At 45.0% G+C, this 15560-nt stretch overlaps 1 protein-coding gene across 1 annotated transcript; it reads right to left on the minus strand.

The window, feature by feature from the left end:
- Nucleotides 1–1130: 1130 nt before the first annotated feature.
- On the minus strand, nucleotides 1131–2273 carry LOC110503026 (gastrin/cholecystokinin type B receptor-like). The gene has a single exon (XM_021581405.1). It carries the CDS (start codon nucleotides 2271–2273, stop codon nucleotides 1131–1133), a length of 1143 nt encoding a protein of 380 aa, XP_021437080.1.
- Nucleotides 2274–15560: the final 13287 nt, after the last annotated feature.

Below are 15560 nucleotides of genomic sequence, written 5' to 3' on the forward strand. Positions count from 1 at the left end.
ATAACTGCAGATGGTAGGAGATTGGTTTTGGTGCCAGGGCTCCGCTATATGCGTCAACATGGGATTGTCGTTGGGCAGCGATAGACAACCACAGACCATGGATCGGGCCGTCTCACCAGTACCATTAATCCGGACATCGGGCTCCGTGTCCCGGCCGCCAGCGGGGCCACATCACACCTCGCGGCGGAGCCAACTCAACTCGTCACCGTGCCATTCAGCAGGGAGCGATCCGTCTGCCAAGAGACCCGCGTCACAGCCTCGCCAGAGAAATAATGAATGGAGATATCCATCTAGACTCTAATCTAGACCCTCTACCGTCCTTTATGGAGGCAATTTGAACGGACTTGGAATAATTACTAGGAATATAAAAGATGATGATAGTAGTATAATAATAATCTAATTTAACACAATTATGGAAGCAATTTGAATGGATTTATAACTGCAGATTATGATGATAGTCATACAATATTAGCCTTATAATTGAAATAATGCATAATGGTTTCATTATAATTGACGAGATTTAAGTTTTGGATACAGCTCATTTTGTTCTTGATTTTGGAATGGAATGAGTTCTACTTCATAGGACTTAAATTACAAAAATAATAATACTATAAATAGTACAGGGAATAGGCTAGACATTGTAGCCTACACATACAGTATAAATGCGAACGTTATTTTAAATCACGAAATAAAGGCTACTAGCCTTTTGCACAAATATTTAATGAGATGCATGTCATTATTGTGTACACTCCATGAGAACAACATCAAATATCTTTCATTTGAAATTGGATTTAGTGAAACCAAATCCCCAAAGATCATTAGGTATAGGACCTCATGCTCATCATTTACATCGACCGTTTGATTAATCAACGGTCCTGGAATCATGGGGCACACACTCCAACACACTCCATAATAAAGACGGCACCACACTTCATAATTAAAAGGGCAACACACTCTATAATCTCAGTTATGGCAAATATCTCCATTTGCTTCGGAGGTTCCGTTGGAAAACAGACACATTTTCACAGAATATCCTATTTTTAACTGTAGGAAGAACGTTTTCCTGTCCATTGGACAAATAAGTATGTGATATACCACGTAGGCCAACATTTGATCCGTCTGTCTGTCAATCAGTCAAAAACAGTCTCACACACTGTCACAGACGATAGGCTCTTGCTTTTGATTAGTTTGTTGCCTGGATTGGCATATCTGCTCGATGCGCGCCTTTCTGCGCCGCGCTTCTCCGATTGCGCCCTGCTATAGGGCACGAGCTTGGGCACTGAGGTGCTGCCCATAGGCATAGAGGACTGCTGTGGCGACAGACTTAACAATGATGACAGTTTCTGTCTGTAGCTTTTCCTGAATCGTTTTGCAGACCTGTGTAAATTACCCACGAAGCAATAACAGAGCGGGTTGAGAGCGGAGTTGGTTAGACCCAGCCATAGCGCGAAGGGTCTCCCCTGTAGAATCCACTCGTGATATACATGGTTCACATCATCCTCCTCTTTCTCTAAAGATGAAGTCATGTTAAAGTCTAACCATATGTCCACTACATACAGAGGCAGCCAAGACAGGGTAAAAAGCACAACCAGCGACAGCACCATCTTGGCGATCCTTTTACGCACTTTCAGACGGGACAGTGATAGCGTAACGCCAAATGTATTCGAATCTTGCGTCCGTTTTTCGTCGTTGCCCCACAGCTTCCAGCCGGTCAGCACGCTGATGACCAGGTTAAACAGCACCGGGAATCCATAGAGAGAGCAGAAGAGCAGAAAGCTATATCTCTGTTTCAGTTTGACTTGGTTCCAGCTCTCCACGCACACAGTGAGGGTGATGTCCAGCAGCGACAGAGTTTGGGTGGTATTCATGAAGAGGAGCGGTATGCACAGCCCCGACGACACGATCCACACCACACAGATCATACACAGTATCCGCCGCCCGGTAAAAAAGGACCGGGCGTGTAGAGGGTTGTGCACGCTGTAGTAGCGGTTCAGACTGATCACGGCCAGGCTCAGGACGCTCGCAGACACCGACACAGCCTGAACGAACGGCACGGTACGGCACAGAAACTCCCCGAACACCCAGGCGTTGTAGACCTGGTGTCCCAGGTTAACTGGCATGCACACACACACCACCATCATGTCACACACCGCCAGATTGACCAGCAGTCTGCGGGTCGCTGACACCCCCGCCAGACCGGTCCTCTTTCGGGTGAGGACCAGAAGAGCCATGATGTTCCCTCCGAGCCCGGTGAGGAAGGACAGGGAGTACATAACCACCAACACGATGGTACTCGGTTCGTGTCCCGAAAATAAGAACAATTGCGGGTAGGGTTTGGTATCCTCCGGTAAACTCCAGTTGTTGTGCTCATGTTGAGGTCCCCCAAGTGAAATATTCGTAGAAAATAAACGTCCAAAATCTGAGTAAAAATTCGTTAGATTCATCTCCCGCTTGTTCTTACATCGTTTGCGCTGTGTGGAGTGCCCAAATCAGACGCGCACACAGGTGAGACAGAGAGCTTAGCTGAGCTGCGCGCAGCCCGTTTCCGTGGTGAGATGAGGATTTCACCAACACATCTTTGACGCCTTGTCGAAAGAGATCCTAATTATCTAATACCCATTGCGATTAACTGAAAAACAGGATACCCCCGCACGCACTCAGCCCTGGCCGCATCTCATTCCAAAAGTTGTCGCATCCTCTCTGTCTTCGTCCCCTCTCCTATATCGTACACAGGTATGGATAGATGACAGCTAACTCTTTTGACTGGATCCATTGACCTCACCTAAAATACTAATTCTGATCAGTGAAGGGAAAGTGAGTGGAAGAGGGCCGATGGGAGGTGGCAAGCTTTTGCAATGGAACGCTTCCAGAAATTAATAAAACCCTCATTCCGAATGAAGGGATAGGATTGAGTCTCTCTCTCTCTCTCTCTCTCTCTCTCTCTCTCTCTCTCTCTCTCTCTCTCTCTCTCAGACCGATGCGTTGCAGTAGCCCATCAACTTGTCCTATAATGTAGGCACCGGAAGTGACGCACATGCATCTTTTACACTGTAGCTTGGTGATGATGGTCCTGAAAAAATATTTTCACACTTCACATCATCATGGGTGTTGAGCTATCAGATTTGGATGATATACAAGAAGAGGTAGGCTATAAGAATGCAATCAAACTAGTCTGCGCCATGGCAACCACTGAAATCTTAATGAAGTGTCTAGAGATTATGTTAGAGGGATGCTGTGCTACGCCATGCTTTCTTCATGCCCAAACTCTGGTCCGTCAATCACACTCACCACCATCATGTCACACCACCAGATTGACCAGCAGTCTGTGGGTTGTCGACACCCCCGCCAGACCGGTCCTCTTTCGGGTGAGGACCAGTTGAGCCATGATGTTCCCTCCGGGCCCCATGAGGAAGGACAGGGAGTACATAAATGTTTTAGGCCTACCCACACACCAGCAAGCCCACACAGGTGTGTAGAATCCACAACTGCTGTGCTTGGCAAGGCTCACTTGGAGTGGCGCTCTTCACCAGTGGTGGTGCTGAAGTCGCGGTCAGTGCTTTTCTTGCACTGAGTTGCAGTGATTTTCCAAGGTCCTGAAATCGGATCTTCAGGCACCATTTGAAAGGCAGGCACACAATTAAAGTTACCTAAGGTTGAGTCTCCATTTTACTTTGGCCTTGTCCCATAGACGGGACAAGATCACGAAAATGATGCAATGTTGCAGAAGGCCTGTTGTTATGATCATATAAATAGAATGAATAGAAGCTCAGAAGCTCTAACCCTGTCAATTGATTGGTAGAATCATGGTTACACTCGCAACGGATGTCTGGTATTGTGATGCAATCATTTCCAAGGTTATGTAGAATGTTCATTCAAATGATATTAACTGATGTGGCTCTTGCGATGGAATGTATTTTTTTTGTAATGTCAGTTGAGTTAACTCAACAAATCACAGTACAGATTGAATGGTACACTTCCCGGTTTTACTTCCTGGCATTGGTACACTCAAAATGGCTACCAGTCTACCCATAGATGCGGTAAAGAGGTCAATGGAACTCGACCCAAACAATGGAATTGCTATGGAAACTCATGGGGAAAGATGCTGTGAGGGAAAGATCCCAAATCTCCTCATTCGCCGCCAGCTAAATTTGCCTACATTTAGGCTATTGTTTATATGTCTATTTCACGTTATGTTGTAAAAATCGTAGTATAATGCTTCTATGGATGTCAACCCCAATACATGTTCATGTCATCTTCACCAATCAACAGTATTGCAGTTAAAAATGACTTTGATTAACACCACAAATTCCTGTATGCTAGCTATGCTACCAGATTTTACAAACAGGAATTAGCATTTAGAAGTCACTTTTTATAAACCTGTAAAGGAACAACTTCTAAAATGTTATGCAGCGAAACAGCCCAAAATATCAAAATTGGACTTTAGTAACCACATTGTGGGCCTGTTACAATACATATTTTAGATCAAATCGGATGTTAGATCAAATTGGTTGAATGTGCGCCAATCTGGTGTCCTTCTTCTGTCCCCCACGGTCTGCGTTAGACTGACATCTTTAATGCATATTTTATCATTGACCTGAAAGGGGCAAATCCAATACAACACATTACAGAGAACCACTCTCCATATTTTCAAGCATAGTGGTGGCTGCATCATGTTATGGGTATGCTTGTAATTGTTAAGGACTGGGGAGTTTTTCAAGATTAAAAATAAATGAAATGTAAACACAGGCAAACACAGGCAATGTCCTAGATGAAAACCTGGTTCAGTCTGCATTCCACTAGACACTGTGAGATGAATTCACCTTTCAGCAGGACAATTACCTAAAACACAAGGCCAAATCTACAGTGGAGTTGGTTACCAAAAACACAGTGAATGTTCCTGAGTGGCCGATTTATAGTTTTGTTTAAAATTTTCTTGAAAATCTATGTCAAAGAATGTTTGTCTCGCAATGATCAATAACCAATTGAAAACAATAATGGGAAAATATGCACAATTCAGGTGCAGAAAGCTCTTAGAGACTTACCCAGAAAGACTCACATCTGTAATCACTGCCAAAGGTGGTGTTACAAAGAATTGACTCAAGGATATTTCAGTATTTTATTTTCAATAAATTAGCATAAATGTCTTAAAAATATGTTTTCACTTTGCCATTATGGGTTATTGTGTGCAGATGGGTGAGATAAAAAAAATCTATTTAATCCATTTTGAATTCAGGCTTTAATGCAACAAAATGTGGAATAAGTCAAGGGGTATGAATAATTTCTGAAGGCACTGTATATATACTGAGGCTACACCGGGACTAGGGGGTGCAATAGCCATGTCACAAATCTGCGTAGCCCCAGTTAAGCCTCCTCAAGCATTTTAGTATTTTTTATATTTTTTAATAAAGAAATATGTAAAAGTTAATAACCAGACATTTTGTTCCCAATCCGATCCCTGGCTGTGTGGGGGGGTGATGTGTGTGATGTGTGTGCTCGCGCACGTTAGGCTACGTAATGTGAGCTAACTTCTAGCTAGCTAGTCGCCCATCTTGCCCCGTTGCGGTGGGGCTGTTTTCTGAGTGCGGGTAGAAAATAAAAATCCAGACCCAGACCCTGTCTCCGAGGGGGCAAAAGAAGAAGAGGGAGATAAGAAAGATGAGTCAGAGAGAGAAACTCATGAGCCACGATGTGAGGGAGCACCAGAGCAGGTTGTCGCTGCTAGCTGTTCCACAGCCACCGTTAGCTGCACTGTTAGCACAGCCACCACTCCCTCTGATTTAAGCCAGTCACCTATTGAAGAACCAAGGCGCCCTCTTCTTCGGCATAATCCAGCCACAAAAGTTGAACAGCAAGATCGCTGTTTCAATCGTAGATGGTATGAGGATTACAAATGGCAGGAATATTCTATTTCAAAGGACTGTGCTTTCTGCTTTGCATGCCACCACTTTCAACGTCCAGGAAACCATGGTGGAGGGAAGGCGGCATTTACCCACGATGGCTACCAGAACTGGAAGAAGGAGAAAAGTTTGTTCAAGACGCACAATGCTAGTGTAGAGCATAAATATTCAATGACAGCGTGGAATGAGTGGACTATTCAGAAAGAATTTGGCTCAACAATATGCAATGCTCTAAGTGATGGACATTTGAAAATAGTCTGAGAGAACAGAGAGTATATGAGAACAGTTGTGGAGTCACTGTGTTACACTGAATACCAGGGACTTTCACAGAGAGTATATGAGAGCAGTTGTGGAGTCATTGTGTTACACTGAATACCAGGGACTTTCACAGAGAGTATATGAGAGCAGTTGTGGAGTCATTGCGTTACACTGAATAACAGGGACTTTCACAGAGAGTATATGAGAGCAGTTGTGGAGTCATTGTGTTACACTGAATACCAGGGACTTTCACAGAGAGTATATGAGAGCAGTTGTGGAGTCATTGCGTTACACTGAATAACAGGGACTTTTTGCACAGAAAATCTCAGATTATCCTAGATATGCTAAGTACACACATCATGATATACAGAATGAAATACTAGACATTATGGCAAATATGATTATGGATCAGATGAGTCGTGAATTACAAAAGGCCGAACTATTTGCAATGATGGTAAATGAGAGTAAGGACCTCAGTAAAACGGAACAAGTGTCTGTGGGGGTGCGTTAACGTAAAAAATTAGGAAGTTGTGGGGGAATTTCTTCATTTCACTCCAGCTGACGGATCAGATTATGAGTCCCCTTTCACTACGATCAAAGAGACTCTTAGTAAATGTAACATTGATCACACGGCCTGTATTGCTCAGTGTTATGACGGCGCGGCCGTCATGTCCGGTGTTCACAACGAGGTCCAGGAGAAATTCAGAGAAGAGGCCCCTCAGGCAATCTACATTCATTGCCACGCACACCGTCTTAATCTTGTTTTGGTGGACTGAGTCAGAAACATGAAGCCAGCGGGTGATTTTTTTGTTATTGTGCAAGACATGTACAAGGTTTTCTCAGGCTCATTTGTCCATGCCCATTTCAGTGTCCTAAATTTCCGGATGACTGATGTGCTCAAAGTAAATTGCCTGTTACTCAGGCCCAGAAGCTAGGATATGCATATAATTGGTAGAAGTGGATAGAAAACACTCTGAAGTTTCTAAAACTGCTAAATGAATGTCTGTGAGTATAACAAAACTGATATGGCAGGCAAAAACCAGAGGAAAATCCATCCAGAAATGTTTCTTTTTTGAGGTCACAGGCCTTTTCAATGCTAGCCTATGGGATATACAAAAACATAGGACCCACATTGCAATTCCTATGGCTTCCACTAGATGTCAACAGTCTTTAGAAAAGGTTTCAGGCTTGTTTCTTGAAAAACAACAAGTAATTGTAGTTTATCCAAGGTGTTCTCATCAGGACAGGTATACTTTTGGCGCTTGTGAACGAGGGTACGTTCTTCTTATTTTCCTTTTCTATTGAACACCCTTCTTTCCGTCTGACATATTATCGTTTATTTACATATTAGGGTACCTGAGGATTGATTAGAAACATTGTTTGACTTGTTTGGATGAAGTTTACCGGTAGCTTTTTGGATTCCTTTGTTTGCATGTTGAAGGAGTGGATTACTTAAATCAATAGCACCAACTAAACTGACTTTTTGGATATAAAGAAGGACTTTATCGAACAAAACAAACCTTCATTGTGTAGCTGGGACAGTTGGGATTGCAAACAGAGGAAGATCTTCAAAGGTAAGTGATTTATTGTATTGCTATTTGTGATTTTTGTGAAGCCGGTGCTGGTTGGAAAAGTATTTTGATGTGGGGCCCTGTCCTCAGATAATTGCATGGTATGCTTTCGCTGTAAAGCCTTTTTGAAATGTGACAACGCGGTTGGATTAACAAGAAGTTAAGCTTTTAAAACTAGTTAGGGATAGGCGGGACACAAATGTCTCAACTGGCCAATTGCCAGGGAAAATGCAGAGCGCCAGATTCAAATAAAATACTATAAAATTCAAACTTCATTAAATCACACATGTAAGATACTCAATTAAAGCTACACTCGTTGTGAATCCAGCCAACATGTCAGATTTAAAAAATGCTTTTCGGCGAAAACATAAGAAGCTATTATCTGATAGCCTGCACCATCTGCACCAGCAGTAAACAAAGAAGTTAGCATATTTCAACCCTGCAGGCGCTACACAAAACGCTGAAATAAAGTATAAAACATGCATTACCTTTGACAGGCTGCTTTTGTTGGCACTCCAATATGTCCCATAAACATCACAATTGGTCCTTTTGTTCGATTAATTCCGTCCATATATATCCAAAATGTCCATTTATAAAGCGCGTTTGATCCAGAAAAAAACAGCTTACAAAAAACGCAACGTCACTACAAAATATTTCAAAAGTTGCCTATAAACTTTGCCAAAATATTTCAAACTACTTTATTAATCCAACTTTAGGTATTTTTAAACGTTAATAATCGATCAAATTGTAGACGGGGCAATCTGTGTTTAATACAGGAATGAAAACAAATCAGCGCCACTTTTCACGTCTTGCGCAACTCACAAAAGTGTACCCAGTTCCTAGTTGGCTTACTTCTTCATTGCACAAAGGAATAACCTCAACCAAATTCCAAAGACTGGTGACATCCAGTGGAAGCGGTAGGAACTGAAGACAGGTTCCTAAGAAATATCCCTTGGCAATAACAAGGCAGGGAACAGAGAGAGGCAAAAAACAAAAATTCTGAACAGTTAGTCCTCTGGGTTTTGCCTGCTACATAAGTTATGTTATACTCACAGACATGATTCAAACAGTTTTAGAAACTTCAGAGTGTTTTCTATCCAAATCTATGAATAATATGCATATCTTATAGTCTTGGCATGAGTAGAAGGAAGTTTAAATTGGGCACGCTATTTATCCAAAAGTGAAAATTCTGTCCCCTAGCCCCAAGAGGTTTTAAATGATGTAAGACATTTGTATCATTGCAACGTTAATGGACATTAAGTCTCTCTCTGGATGAATTCCGAACATCCTCATTCTACCCTGTCATTGACCGACTGGTGAATGAAATGACCCAACGCTTTTCCACAGAAGCAGGTGCAGTTCTCATGGGAACGTCAGCCCTCAACCCCAAGCATGACACATTCCTTGAAAAGAACAGCCTTGTGCCCATGGCACAGCACTATGGAATCAGAGAGGACAATCTGCTGGCTGAGGTGCACCAAGTGCGCCGGCTCATGGAAAGAAAAAATAACAGGGCGAAACAGTTAGCAGCACACTGGAGTTCCCGTCCATGCTTAAACCTTACAAAGACTCCTTCGTGGATCTCTATAATCTTTTACGCATATCTGTCACACTGCCAGTAACCGCAGTGTCATGTGAGCACAGTTTTTCCTGCATGCGGTGTGTAAAAACCTAGCTGAGAAACAGAATGGCAAACCCTCAACTCAGCAATCTTGCCTGCCTGTCCATACACATAGAAAGAACCAAGGCCCTAGATGTCCAGAAGATTATAGAATAATTTGCACTGAACCACAACAACAGACGTATCGTCCTTCTATTAAACAACACTTGGTGAGTAACTGAAAGGCCTTTTATTTATTGACAGAGCGCCTGTCTGGTGGTGGGAACATGATTCAATCTGATCTGGATCTGGATGGAACAAGAAGACACATGCATATTGTCGACCAGTCGGCCTATAAATATTACTGCAATAGAAATATAATCGCTAGGATTGTGATGATAGACGGCTTGTTTTACACCATGTGTGCACATTCGACAAGCATAGGGTAAATGCACTTCTTGTTGTAGCTGCACTGTAGATATTATTAATTTAATTTCTGATGTTGTGATAGCCATTTCATCCAAGACATTATTACCAATGTTGTTTGATTATGTATATGGAATAAATGCACTTGTTGTTGTCACATTTTGGATGTATTGTGTTGTTATTGCTGAAAGACTTCAGCACTGGACAGCACCCATGCAGTGCATGGGCGCTGTCCGGTGCAGAAGTCTTTCATCTTTGCACATGAAAGACGTTCTTGTCACTGCCTTGTGGCCACTTGTATTAGGCTTATAGCTATTTTGTTGAATATTCTTTGGCCAAATTCAATTAAAAACTACATTTTATTGAATGTGCTGTGTGCCATATCTGCTTTCATTGAAAAAACAAGAACTTCCTTATAACTTTGAAGTCATGAAAATTGACTATTTTCTTAGCACCCCCACGTATTGGCCAAGCTCCCACTTAGCACCGGGAGAGAAAAAATCCTGGCACTGTGCCTGCTCTCAAAATTTGTGCATAAATTTGTTTACATCCCTGTTAGTGAGAATTTCTCCTTTGCGAAGATAATCCATCCACCTAACAGGTGGGGCATATCAAGAAGCTGATTAAATAGCATGATCATTACACAGGTGCATCTTGTGCTGGGGACAATTAAAGGCCACTTTAAAATGTGCAGTTTTGTCGATGGCAATTTTAATGCACAGAGATACCGTGACAAGATCCTGAGGTCCATTGTGGGACCATTCATCCGCCGTCATCACCACGTTTCAGCATGATAATTCGCTGCCACATGTCGCAAGGATCTGTACACAATTCCTGGAACTTCAAAATGTTCCAGTTCTTCCATGGCCTGCATACTCACCAGTCATGCCACCACCCATTGAGCATGTTTGGAATGCTCTGGTACGACAGCGTGTTCCAGTTCATGCCAATATCCAGCAACTTCGCACAGCCATTGAAGAGGAGTGGGACAACATTCCACAGGCCACAATCAACAGCCTGATCAACTCTATGTGAAGGAGATGTGTTACACTGTATGAGGCAAATGGCGTCACACCAGATACGGACTGGTTTTCTGATCCCACGCCCCTAATTTTTTTCAAAAGGTATCTGTGACCAACAGGTGCTTATCCATATTCCCAGTCATGTACATTTATTTATTTCAATTGAGTGATTTCCTTATATGAATTGTAACTCAGTAAAATCTTTTACATTTTTGCATGTTAAGTTTATATTTTTGCTCAGTATAGTTAGTCTACAACATATAGACTACAGGCTTATCAGTTTTGGATCATCTAGTTATTATACAAATAAAAATCATCCTACAAATGTTTACATTTTTTAAATTATGATAGCATGATCTCCCGTTGCAACCGTTACATTCTAAACACACACCAAAACCAGAAATGGTGGCGAGTGGCGTGTAACAGGACGACAATGAAGAACAAATCTAGGTCTTATATTGTTTTCCTGTCTCTTATGCATGACTGGCATTTCTCTAGTACAATTATGCAGCTTTTTTGGGATAAAGCATGACATTGGACACTGTCAGCCACCACTATGTTGTTAGGAATATCAGCTCTCTGGGTCATCTGGTTATAGTGTCACGTGTGCTCCCTCTCTGGCCTCTAGGTCACCAGGCTGCTCATTATGGCGCACACCTGTCACCATCGTTATGCGCACCTGCACGTCATCACTCACCATCACCTCCCTGATTACCTTCCCTATATATGTCACTCCCTTTGGTTCCTTCCCCAGGCGTTATTGTTTATGTTCTAGAGTTTAGTCTGTGTGTTGTTCGTGGTTCTTGTTTTATGTTGCATTTATTTATTAAAACACTCACTCCCTGAACGTGCTTCCCGACTCTCAGCACACATCGCTACAGAATAACGCCTCACCTAAGGGAAGCATCAGCGAGTTGGTATTTTGTGTCAGGTGGCATGACGTCGGGTCCGGGATCCGCTACAGTCCTTCATGCCTCAGCCAGATCGCCAGGCTCCCCTGCCTCTGCCAGCTCGTAAGTCTCTCATGCCTCAGCCAGATCACCAGGCTCCCCTGCCTCTGCCAGCTCGTAAGTCTCTCATGCCTCAGCCAGATCGTCAGGCTCCCCTGCCTCAGCCGTCTGTCAGGTTCCCACATCCCAGCCGGCGTCAGGTTCCCGCGCATCAGCAGGGGTGACCGGTCCGCTCCTGATCCCCGGGATCATCCCATGGGTTGGCGTCCTGGACCCGAACGCGCCGGGGAAGGGGTACTGTCCTGTTTGCTCTCTCTCCGGCGCTCTAGGTCGCCATGCTCCTGCGTCTCAGCCGGATTGACAGGTTTCCTGCGCCTCTGCAGAGGTGACCGGTCCGCTCCTGATCCCTGGGATCGTCTTTTGGTCAGCGTCCTGCGGCCGGAGGCTCGCATTGGGGAGGGGGTACTGTCACGTGTGCTCCCTCTCCGGCCTCTAGTTCACCATGCTGATGCTGTCCCCCACGACACACCTCCACCTGGACATCAAGGGGGGCCCGGCGTATGCTGTCAGAACCCTACTGGACTACCCACGTGTGGGGGTCAGGTACAGTATCCGGTGGACTGGAAGGGGTATGGCCCAGAGGAGCGGTGTTGTGTTCCGGTGGAGGACATTCTGGACCCCAACATCATCCCTGATTTCCACCTTCGCCACCCGGACCGACCCGCTCCTCGTCCTCGGGGTTGTCTCCCTGGTCGGCGTCGTCCTGCGGCCAGGGCCGCATGTCAGTACTGTCACGTCTGCTCCTGCTCCTTCCCTTCGGCCTATGACATCGCCAGAGTACTACCCACTGGTCCTGGGATTTGTCGTTACGCACATCTGGCACTCATCATTATGCGCACCTGTTAATCATTATGATTCACACCTGGACTCCATTACCTTCATCTCCTCCCCTTTATATGTCAGTCTCCCATGTTCACTCACCAGTTGGTATTGTTCTTGTGTATCAGTATACTGCCTTATGTTGGTGTCGTGTTTTTGGTTTTGTTGTTTTATTAAAACATTTCCCCTGCACCTGCTTCCCAACTCATCGCCCCATCATTACATATGGCTAGGTTCATTTCCCTCTGTGCTGCTTGTTTAAATGAGAGGTGTCTGATTGGAGCTTATCAAGGCTGATCCCACTGTGGTTCCTGGTTAATGGAGACGGTGGGGGTCAGTGTGTGTGGCTTAGGGGGTGCGTGTGTGTGTTTGAGTCTGTGTTTGCCTAGGCGTGAATCGGTATGTGTGTTTGTGCATTTTGGTGTGTGTGTGGATAATGTAAGATGCCGACCAGACATTAACTGTATAACCTTCCTCTTCAGACCATTGTTTGTTTAGAAATGGTTGCAGTGAGAGACACAATTACACAGTGAGTCATTACCAGTCTCTACACCACCCGCCCCCTTCCCCCCTACTCTTATTATGCATTTTAACCCCGCTGGCTGCATACGATGTGAGAGGGGGAAGTTATTATGCATTTTAACCCCACTGGCTGCAGACGATGTGAGAGGGGGAAGTTATTATACATTTTAACCCCACTGGCTGCAGGCGATGTGAGAGGGGGAAGTTATTATGCATTTTAACCCCACTGGCTGCAGGCGATGTGAGAGGGGGAAGTTATTATGCATTTTAACCCCACTGTCTGCAGGCGATGTGAGAGGGGGAAGTTATTATGCATTTTAACCCCACTGGGTGCAGGCGATGTGAGAGGGGGAAGTTATTATGCATTTTAACCCCACTGTCTGCAGGCGATGTGAGAGGGGGAAGTTATTATGCATTTTAACCCCACTGTCTGCAGGCGATGTGAGAGGGGGAAGTTATTATGCATTTTAACCCCACTGGGTGCAGGCGATGTGAGAGGGGGGAAGTTATTATGCATTTTAACCCCACTGGGTGCAGGCGATGTGAGAGGGGGAAGTTATTATGCATTTTAACCCCACTGGGTGCAGGCGATGTGAGAGGGGGAAGTTATTATGCATTTTAACCCCACTGGCTGCAGGCGATGTGAGAGGGGGAAGTTATTATGCATTTTAACCCCACTGGCTGCAGGCGATGTGAGAGGGGGAAGTTATTATGCATTTTAACCCCACTGGCTGCAGGCGATGTGAGAGGGGGAAGTTATTATGCATTTTAACCCCACTGGCTGCAGGCGATGTGAGAGGGGGAAGTTATTATGCATTTTAACCCCACTGGGTGCAGGCGATGTGAGAGGGGGAAGTTATTATGCATTTTAACCCCACTGTCTGCATGCGATGTGAGTGGGGAAGTTATTATGGGCCACTGTCCTGGTCATCTAGTCATTCAGTGGGTTGGAATGGATTCACATAATCTTCAAAGATAACTAACAACTAACTAGCTTTCCCCTTTTATCTGTGGATGAATTGTTGTAGAGAAAAGTAGACTAGAGAAACACGATTTTGTATGACTCCAGGTCAAAATTCTACAAAGAACCAGCTAGACAGAGAACCATATGCATGTCAGGTAAAATAAGAAGCCAATTGATCTCTCAGGACAAACTGCTAGCAACAACTATCTAGCTAAACCTCAATGAATGTTTCACAGTTGATTTTGGATATTTTCTCTTTTAAATATTTTATTGAAGGTATTTATTTTTGTGGAAGACAAAACAATACATGCCATCTGGTGGTACACGAGCCACACAGCCATCTGGTGGTACACGAGCCACACAGCCATCTGGTGGTACACGAGCCACACAGCCATCTGGTGGTACACGAGCCACACAGCCATCTGGTGGTACACGAGCCACACAGCCATCTGGTGGTACACGAGCCACACAGCCATCTGGTGGTACACGTGCCACACAGCCATCTGGTGGTACACGAGCCACACAGCCATCTGGTGGTATACGAGCCACACAGCCATCTGGTGGTATACGAGCCACACAGCCATCTGGTGGCCACACGGGCCACACAGGTCACATGGGCCACACGACCCACACAAGCCACAAGCCATCTGGTGGTACACGAGCCACACAGCCATCTGGTGGTACACGAGCCACACAGCCATCTGGTGGTACACGAGCCACACAGCCATCTGGTGGTATACGAGCCACACAGCCATCTGGTGGTATACGAGCCACACAGCCATCTGGTGGCCACACAGGCCACACAGGTCACATGGGCCACACGATCCACACAAGCCACAAGCCATCTGCTGGTACAAAAGCCACACGGGCCACACAAGCCATTTGATGTTACAAAAGCCAAACAGGCCACACGAGCCACACGGGCCACACAAAGCACATGGGCCACACAAGCCACACGGGCCACACAAGCCACACGGGCCACACAGGCCATCTGGTGGTACAAAAGCCACACGGGCCACACAAAGCAGACAGGCCACACAGCCATCTGGTGGTACACATGCCACACGGCTACCTGGTGGTACATGGGCCACACGAGCCACACGGGCCACACAGCCATCATGACCCACATGACCCAAATGAGCCACATGAGCCACACGGGGCAAACGGGCCACACAGCATTTGTCACGATTTCCACCGAAGGTGACTCCTCTTCCTGTTCGGGTGGCGCTCGGTGGTCGTCGTCACCGGTCTACTAGCTGCCACCGATTCCCTTTTCCTTTTCTGTTGGTTATGTCTGTATTTGTTTCACCTGTTTCTCGTTTGGGGTTTGGTTCAGGGCTATTTAAAACTTCTATGCCGCCTGCTTTTGTGCGGGCTTGTTCTCTGTTCTGTTTGTGGATGGTTGTGTTTTTTAGTTTTTTGTTTGGTGTCCTGTTTTGAGTCTGTCATTATTTTCGCATGTTGTTGTTGG

This window comes from Oncorhynchus mykiss, chromosome 23, assembly GCF_013265735.2.
Source record: "Oncorhynchus mykiss isolate Arlee chromosome 23, USDA_OmykA_1.1, whole genome shotgun sequence".
NCBI classification, from domain to species: domain Eukaryota; kingdom Metazoa; phylum Chordata; class Actinopteri; order Salmoniformes; family Salmonidae; genus Oncorhynchus; species Oncorhynchus mykiss.